Here is a 9,684-nt window from a genome sequence, read left to right as displayed (position 1 = left end):
CATAAAGAGCACAAAGTACCAAGTATCGTAAGACTTCCCACCGTTTCCTGTCTGGCAGCCAAATCTTGCGATACCTCAGAAACTATACCTGCTGCTGTTTAGATCATCAGATAAAATTATATACTGTGCACTCTGTGCACATCGAAAAGCAAGTGATTAGAAAACAACCTGTGTGATATGATATGTCTTTGTTTATATTCCTGAACCGATTATATGACAAAGGTCTCAATTGTTCAGGAATAATGCTTGTTATGAACTGGTCCATTCGGCTGCATTCACTGCCATGTATTCATTGAACTTCCGGTGTGAGTTTGGCTCCCATGAAAGTGTCCATGAAAGTGTCATGGCGCAGCCCAGTCATGTGAACATTTCCTTTCCTTCTCAAAGCTTCCTTGACTGAACACTCACTCACTCAAAAGTGAGTGAGTGAGTGAGTGAGTGAGTGAGTGAGACTATGCAAAAGCATAGTCAGAAAACTATATTATGCTGTTCGAGATGGGCTATACTCCATGGTCTCGGAGTGATTTTCGTGTTTTTTACAAATCCTCAAATATGATGAAAAACGGCATGCTATAGTAGCCTATGCCGTTCGAGATGAACTATAGCCCATGGTCAAAAATGATGAAAAACGAGGATTTGAAAAAAAAAGACGAAAATCACTCCGAGACCATGGGCTACTGTATATGGCTGATTTTCGTCTTTTTTTCAAATACGAAAAAGTGTGACAAAAAAGTGTGACAAAAAAGTGTGACAAAAAGTGTGACAAAAAAGTGTGACAAAAAAGGCTTTTGGAGAGCATATGCACTGTGGCAACTCAGATTCAGCTGACTTGATGGTAATTGATCACGGGGAGAATTAGCCCTTCACTAAATCCCACCCCAAAAATCGATTGTCCAATGCCAATCCAAATAGTTTAGCAACGGTTGCTATGCAGGTCAAGCTTTCTTCGCTGCTAATGTGCCTATTGGACAAGGATGGGTTGGGGAGGGACTTAGTGAAGGGCTAATTGCATTGTGGTAATTGTAGGAACGGCAATAACAGATCCACACCAAAATGTGAGGTTGATGTAATGGCCATATTTTCTGTCAGTGTTGGAACCAAGAGCTTTTTAACCGTTTGACCGCCAGGATTAATTAATCTATAAGCGCATTGCCATGGTTTTATTGTGAGCAACCCTTATTTTGAAGAACCAAATATCCGTAACCGGATGTTACAATAACAAAATGTGTGGTGTCTTGACCGGTTGTTGTTCTCTCGGTCGGTGGTGAAAAAACCCGACCACGAGTATCACAGTGCCTGCTGTCGGCCGTTGAAAAACCTTGTTTTCACCAGAAACGACATTCATTGCGCCGATTTGGAGATACAGGCCATTGAAAGCAGCACATAGAGTGCAAGTGATGCGTGCGCATCTTCAAAATGGCCGCGGCCACTGTCCCACTTTGACTGTTATGCTAACGAGCGGCAGCTAACGATTCGATCGGATCAAAACATGGATTAAATAATATAAACCCTGGAAAACGTAGCCTACGGTTCTGACGGGCTCCGTGTTTAATAAGGCTGGGCTACACGTACTCATGTAACAATACGTGTGTGTGTGTGTGTGTGTGTGTGTGTGTGTGTGTGTGTGTGTGTGTGTGTTTGTGTGTGTGTGTGTGTGTGTGTGTGTGTGGTCAATGAGTGGTCAATAAAGCACAGAGGCTTTATTACAAAATGGTCTCATCAACTGTGTCAGCGAGAACATTCTAGACAACTGTTTCCCCGCTACCCCTCTTAGTACGAGTAGCCAACCACAGAAAATGCATTTCTTTCATCAGGATTGAAATCTCTACTGTACCTATTCTTATTGGATCTGAACTCAACCTCGCTTTGATCACAATGTCACACTTCCTGCACAAAAAAACAAAAAAACAAAAACGAAACATCAGGCCTTCAGAGAGACCCTGTTCTTTCTTTCTTTCTTTCTTTCTTTCTTTCTTTTTTTCTTTCTTTCACTAATATATAGCTCTCTGCTCAAAAGATTCTTTGGTTCTCTTGTACCTCCAGCGAGTGAATACTTTCATAAAACTCATTTGATGTGGCTGTCCAGCCAATCTATATTAAATGAGCCTTCCTTCGTCTTTATGATTATAATACGGGTTAAGGTTAATGGTTATACTGTTAGACAGGTTAAAACCTTATGTGAATTAAAAAAAATTGTATGTGAATTAAATGTAATTCATGTGAATTAAACAGCTCATTGGGCAGGGGCCGCCTGCACAGAGGCTAAAATGATTGACAAACCGCTGTAACCAATCAGAACGAGAGACTTCCTGATTGGCTAGTCATTTCACAACAGGATATTCTCTAGAGCAGTGTTTCCCAAACTGTGGTGCGTGCTATGGTTTTATTATAAATATATTAACATATTATGCCAATATACGGCAAGTATAGAATATAGCCTATGCTGCATATGCCATATTCAGGTTCATATATGTGCATATATGTGTATTTAGGAAATATATACATAGCTTATACCATTTTTATTTCCATGTGGGGGGGTGCGTCAGCTACAGTTGGAGGCCATCGATATTGTCCTTTCCTTTTTGCTGAGGTTTGCGTGATCTGCGCAAAAGGACAGTTAACCCATTTTGGGCGGGAACCCCTTTTGGTGTTTTAAACATTATGTTATAATTTAGCTATTGAAAAATAGCAGATCTACAAGCTCATAGCGCGCCACCGAGTGGCGCGCTACGAGCTTGTAGGTCTGCTATTTTTGAAAAATCGTGAAAATTTAGAAGGATTTTTTCAGGATTTAGAAGGATTTTTAAAAGTTTTGAGGTCAGGCCTAAATGGGTCAAATGATAAGGGACAATATCGGTGGCACCCAACTGTAGGTCAGGAACAGGGGGTGCATGGCCAAAAAACGTTTGGGGACCGCTGCTCTATAGCAATGATAAAGCTTCTGCGGCTCCTAGAATTTTTTTGGAAGTGTTTAACCCTGCATTGCTGGCTGTCTGAATAAAAAAAACATTAATATTTTGACATTATTATTTTGTATTATTATTATAACTAACTATTAACTATTGGTTGGTACATAAGATCGCGTTAGTAGGACAGGCTGTGGAATTATTCAGTACAATCTACGTGTTCCACCATCTCTCTTGACACAGATATGAGTTGTTAATCACGTTTGGTTTTTGCAGTGGCCTTGCGAAACATGCTTTTAGTGCAGTGGTTCTCAACCAGTGGTCCGGGGACCACCAGTGGTCCTTGAAGGGGTTCCAGGTGGTCCCCAGCTAAATCATGGAGAGTTGGTAACCAAATGGACCCTTGTAGACCTTTAACTCTTGAGAGCGTAAAATGAAACGCTCACGCGCATTTTACGCTCTCAAGAGTTAAAAGATTTGTTTGTTGGTAAACATCTGTATTACTTAATTTAGAAGATGGTTACACACTTAGAGAATGTAGTACATCAATACAATTTTGGACAAAATGCTAAATTATCCAAGGACAACAAATTATTCTAAGTCTATAGGGTCTGAGAGGCTAAATGTCAATGGTGATCCGTGGCTCAAATGCCTAATAAATAATGGTCCTTGATATGAAAAGGGTTGAAAACCACTGTTCTAGTGCAACGGTTGTCCATTCCAATCCCTGGACAAACTCATTTGGGTGATATACATTCTTGGCCCGATCCTATTCACTATTTATATTAATGAAATTGTCTCCTCACTACAAGGTTGTCAGGTTCATCTTTATGCCGGAAAACACAATCCTATACTGTACCGCTGACTCCACTGTATTGGCCATCGGAAAGCTGCAACTCTCCTTTAACATATAGCTACAGCACTCTTTTAACAACCTTAAATTAACACTTAATGATAATAAAACAACATTCATGGTCTTTTCTAAATCTAAAAACTTCTCCAATCTCCTTATCACCACCACCAGTGGATCAACTATAGAAAGAGTCTCAGAATACAAATGCCTTGGTATATGGCCGGATGACAAATTCAATTTCAAATATCACATAGATAAGCTAGGGTGTTAAACTCCGTCAGAAAATTGGCTGCTTATACCGAAATAAAGCTATAGTTTCCCTATAGGAAAAGGATTATTGAGGCCACATTTGTATTTGTACTGGACTATGGGGACATCATTTATCGTCATGCAGCTGCCACCACACTCAAGCCTCTAGACACAGTTTACCACTCAGTTCTGAGGTTTATTACTGGTGACAGCTACAATACTCATCACTGTAGGCCTACATTGTATAATGATGTGGGCTGGTCTTCTCTGACTGAAAGACGCAATAATCATTGGCACCTTTTCATACAAAGCCCTGATTGGAAAATTACCACCATATATTTCAGCCATGCTACATCAGAATCCTAGTCCCATTTTAACTCGCAATTGGCTCCTTTTGCCAACTCTGAGCTGGGAAAGGCTGCTTTCAGTATTGGTGCACCCAATTCTTGGAATCTTACAACAAGAACTTAAACTGAACAACCTATTTGGCCATTTTAGGAACATACTTAATAATCCTGTATTACCTGTATGTAACTGTTTTAACTGATAGCCGTCAACATTTAACCGTTTAAATTGTTTGTTCTTCATTTGTTGTATTGTTTTCTTTGATCTTGTATTAGTGTATCATTGTTGTTTATGTAATCTCGGCATCATTGTAAATGAGGGTCTCCCTCAACTGATTCTCAGAGAATTTAAATAAAGGTTGAATGAAATGATGATTGATTTGTATATCCACTCCCTCAACAATTAATGGCCAGAGATGCCCTTGTGACACTTGATTGCTCCATGCTCAGTGGCCAACAGGTTGTGCTGGGCAGGTGGGAATCTGTGTAGTCTCAGTCTGTAATCTGAATGTGCCGTTTGGCTGCAGGTTTTCCATGTGTCTTGGCCAGGCTGTCTGTGTGTGTGTGTGTGTGTGTGTGTGTGTGTGTGTGTGTGTGTGTGCGTGTGTGTGCGTGCGTGCGCACGTGCGCGTGTGCGTGCGCATATACACAAACAATTTATTCTTAGAAAATTCTGAAATTCTACACTAATGGTATTCAGGCAGCATTATTATCCCATTTTTAACATATTATTATTATTATTACTGTGTAGTACATTCTCAATTCACTGTTTTCTCTCTCCTTTCAGGTATGGAATGGCGAGACTCAACCACTACTTTCAGAAGAAGCAGCAATATTTTGCATTGACGCTGAGTTAGAGACAGAGTTGACGTGTTGCAAAACACAGGCAGTTAAAGTCTGCATGTGCCACTTTACAACAAGCCCAGACAAGAGCTCAATGATACACGACACGTAGCGTACTCTCATGCTCTAATTGTCCGGCATTAAAGTTAAAACCACTACAGAGAAGTAAGTGGGCATTGAATAAGCTTCTTGAACCTTTCTTTTTTTCCTTCCTTCTTCTTCTTCTTCTCTTTATTGTGTGCTGCTCTGTCTGTTATTTCAGGCTATAGGCTTTGTTAATCTGTTTTGCTATCGCAGTGATTTTTCAAATATTTGTTTTTAACCACGCACCGCGTGCCGATAAGTCTATTTGGCAAATTGAGATGGCTGCTCGTGCCAGAAGCACATTAATTGCTCCCACATTTTAGCCCCAGTCAGTCGCACAGCCACAGTGACTGAGGATGGATCATAAAAGCCCCATAAGAGGCTTATTCAACTGCTGGAAGAAAATAAAAATACAACTGTTTCCACTTCGGTCCACTTTACAACTGTATTATTTCAAGATGATGATAACACAGGGATTTTCTGCTTTATTTGTATAGTGAGCGGTCCCTATTGTTGTTCTTAAAGGACAACTTTGTTTGTTTTTTTCCAACCAAGGTTCATGTTTTAGGTTAGGATTAGAGAAAGTAAAAGGTTAGTATTATATGCTTTCTTTCGTTGAATGTAAAGGGGGAGGGGACAATACATACATACATACATACATACATACATACATACATACATACATACATACATACATACATACATACATACATACATACATACATACATACTAAGCCTACGACAGTACAGTATGGCGTCCCTATAGTATCCCCCTTCACATTCAGTAGATCCCGTGATCTTTTGTGGCCAGATGTAATTTCCTGGGGTCTAGCAGGACTATAGTAAATTATAATAAAGAAATTCGAATGCCCCCACCCCCTGTCAAAAATAGCTAAAAGCGCTACAATGATAGAAAGCAGCAAATGGAGAAAAAAAAATATATACAAAAATAAATAACACTCATCTTTTACTTTCTCTAATAACAACCTATTCAAGAAAGAAATCACACCTGTGTGAAGTGAGGGGCGCTAATATATTAAAGTCTAACTCATGTTGATTAGGTGGTGTAATGGTGATATAAAACAAATGGTGCAAACACAACAACATTAAACGCCATAACAATAAAGAGACAATATGGCGTAAATGACACATTATGACGTACATTTTCCCTTCATTGTCAATGCGTTTGCAAAACAAACATTGAACTAAAGACAAACATTAAACCTGTGTATAGGAGGGGCTGGCGCCCCCTGTGTATAGGAGGGGCTGGCGCCCCTCAAAAATGCACAAGTGCACAAAGACCTGCACACTCTGCATTTACAATACGAACACTTGATTTAGGCAACGTTTTGGTCAAAGACCTTCTTCAGGCATCTCCACATATACATTGAGCCCTGCCTACGCACACGTCTCAGAGCATATCAGGTGTGCATAAGACTTTGTTGCCTCTAAATAATGGTTGAAAAAACAAAAAACAAAGTTATCCTTTAAAGTAAAGAGAATTGTGAAATACATTAACCCTGTATAATTGTAATGGAGTAGATTGGGTGTGTAAATTAAAGGGATCGTGAAACAAAAAAAAAGGTTTTTGTAATTTTCCTTATTTTTTTAATGTTTCCTCATGAGCTCAATTGCACCCAAAAAAATCACACCTGTGTGAAGTGGAACTATACTGTACTGATCTGGTACTGTAGTCCGTGTGAAGCTGCAACAGCAACACTTAGGCCCAGGCAGACACTCTTTGCTGAGGCAAATCTTTCCGGTGATATAATGGCCACCGACGTAATCAAAAGAGTCAACCAAAGAACAAGATTCCTGTAAGGATCTACTCACTGGTCAACAAAAACACCTTGAAGGCCCTAACGGGAGCCCTAGTACAAGGTTTCTTCAACTATGCATGCACCTCTTCGTACCACAGCACCTCAAAGGCCCTTAAAACAAGGCTCCAGACTTCCCAAAACAAACTGGTCTGGCTACTACTTGGCCTCACTCCCTGAACCCACCTCACCCCTGCCCATTTTGACAGGCTGGATGGCTTAGGGTTGACGACAGTACAGCATCATGCAATGGGTCTGGTCCAAGAGATTTGCTATCGCTACACCACCAAGATACCCATGTACTAGCCTGGCTAATAAGCCAGACCGAATCAGCCGTTGGCAAGTGTTGTGTGATATTAGTCTGGCTTATTAGCCAGGCTACCCATGTACCTGTTTAAATACCTTAATGTCAACGAAGTCCACACCCACAACACCTGCAGAGGGAGTTCAACAAACCATGTGCAACCCAGATTTGGCACAAACACGGGACTAAATTAATTTCAAACCTATGCCACCAAAATGTGAAACGCCCTACCAACAGTCGTTAAGACATGTGAATCCCTTGACTCCTTCAAAACCGCTCTCAAAGGGCACCTACGGATGGCTGCAATTCGAAACTGGCCCCCATAAAATCTGAATCACCCCCACCCCTTTTCCACTCACTGTTGATGTTTTTTTTCTCAGTTTACCTCCTTTTATGATGATTTTCCTGTTTTTCAGGGGCGCTAGCATAGATAAGAAAGCTAGATGGCTCACCTGCGCTGCTGGCCAATGAGAGCGACGTTGCTACATGGCGGCCATCTTACCGAGGGGCAGCATAACATTGTGTCTATGGGCATATACTTTTTAAATAACCATAACTTGCTCAATTTTGAACCTATTTTCAAACAGTTTGGTTTGTTATAAACGGCAGAGACGTCTGCATACTTATATGCTTTTATATTACATTTTTATAAAAAATAAAATTAAGCAGATAAGCAACCTCAATCATAGCCACGTTGATTACGTTTGTATTAAACCTACCCGTTTGTAAATCCGTCAAGATTTGAGGGAGTTATGATTGAGCTGCCATAGAACATATACTGTACTGTAGCCCCTCAGCAAGATGGCCACCGGGTGAACTACGTCAGAGACTCCGCCTTGAGCCATCTAGCCTTTAGTCTATGGGCGCTAGCCCCTCCTATACACATGGGTTTAATATTTGTCTTTACTTGCGCAAGCAGAGCGTGCAAGTAATGTTGTTTGTCCGGTGCTCCGATGCGTATGTCCAGTGGCTGCGTATGACGTAATGATTAATTTGTGCTTGATATGGCATTGGTTTCAGATTACATGCAGGGGCATTACCTTTAATCCACCCGACACTGAAACATATCATTATTGCGTCACCATCGAGAGCCAGTTATACCCTGGCATTGGTACATATCTTCATCACGTCATATGCAGCTATGGGACATACGCATGAAACGACCCAAGTAACCACAGTATACTGCTAATCAACTTACAAATTACATATACATATATACATAGAGGCATTCCTTTAATCCACCCGACACTGAAACATCTCTTTATTACGTCACCATTGAGATGTGCTGACCTCATCACATTTGTGATGACGACTATGGCCGTTTTTAGCCCAAGGAGTGTTTTTCGTGCAAAACTAATGCTTGGAATGGATTCAGAGGCATGGAACCCCCCTAGTTTGATATGTCACATGCTAAAGAAAGTCAAACAATCCCGAAAGCTTTGCAAAGGGCTGGGGCATTGTTCGTTAAACATATAATATTTAATTAGCGAGCTGATGCACTTAAAGAGAACCAAGGACTTTTTGGTTGAAAAAGGAAAGGGAAAATGGCCTTTTGTCCATTGACCATTTTGTTCTCCTCAGAAAGGTGCTGTAAATGTTTCTTCTTTCACTTATAATTGCATTAAAAAGGAAGTATAGACCTTTATCCAATGTTTCAAAGACATTGAAAGATAATGCAGGCACAACTGAAGCAAGGAATCTCTGTGTTCGTGTGCATGTACAGTATGTGCAAGTGTGATTTTCTCCTATTCAGCTTTGCCTTTTGTTGAAGGCTTCCCAAGGCTGACCCTTGGATTTCTAATGACAATTTTTTCTCTTTTATACGGATGCTGTCTGGAAGAAACCACCTAACTCCAAAATGTAAAGTTTTTTTCCAGGAAACGAAAAATATAATTTTTTCAGGAAATGAAGAAATCCGTACATTTTGAAAACAAAGCAAAGCAATACTGCTTATCAAATTTGGTGTTGTGACTTTATATATTGTCAATTACTTGAGAGGGGGAGAGGTGGTGGACTTAGTTGCTTTAGCAGACAGTTTGAATAGGTTTTGTTTTTTTTCCAAAGCACTTTTCATTGGTTCCATTTGTTTTAACCCACAGACGTAAAGGCTGTTCAACAATAGCACTGATTTATGCAAAGAAATCACAAACCTCAAAAATGGAGTTAGGTGGTTTCCTGACGGCAATACTCTCAATTAGCTTCACACAAAGAATCATTTATCTTCAAAACAGAGAAGGAGCTGAATGGAATTTATGTATTTGTTTTTCAAAAATAATTCAAGCTT

General features: G+C 40.2%; 1 protein-coding gene across 1 annotated transcript in view; it reads left to right on the top strand.

The window, feature by feature from the left end:
- The window catches only part of LOC306923991 (ethanolamine kinase 1-like), a gene marked incomplete at its 5' end in the record, with an annotated part of 39,335 nt that extends 34,072 nt beyond the window's left edge, over positions 1 to 5,263 (top strand). The window contains one exon of the mRNA XM_079502335.1: positions 5,140 to 5,263. Within this exon, the coding sequence (XP_079358461.1) occupies positions 5,140 to 5,209 (70 nt within the window). The 3' untranslated portion in view covers positions 5,210 to 5,263. The remainder of the gene's footprint in view (positions 1 to 5,139) is intronic.
- Positions 5,264 to 9,684: the final 4,421 nt, after the last annotated feature.

This window comes from Electrona antarctica, assembly GCF_951216825.1.
Source record: "Electrona antarctica genome assembly, chromosome: 5".
Lineage (NCBI taxonomy): Eukaryota > Metazoa > Chordata > Actinopteri > Myctophiformes > Myctophidae > Electrona > Electrona antarctica.
This window is presented reverse-complemented; position numbering and strand designations above follow the sequence as displayed.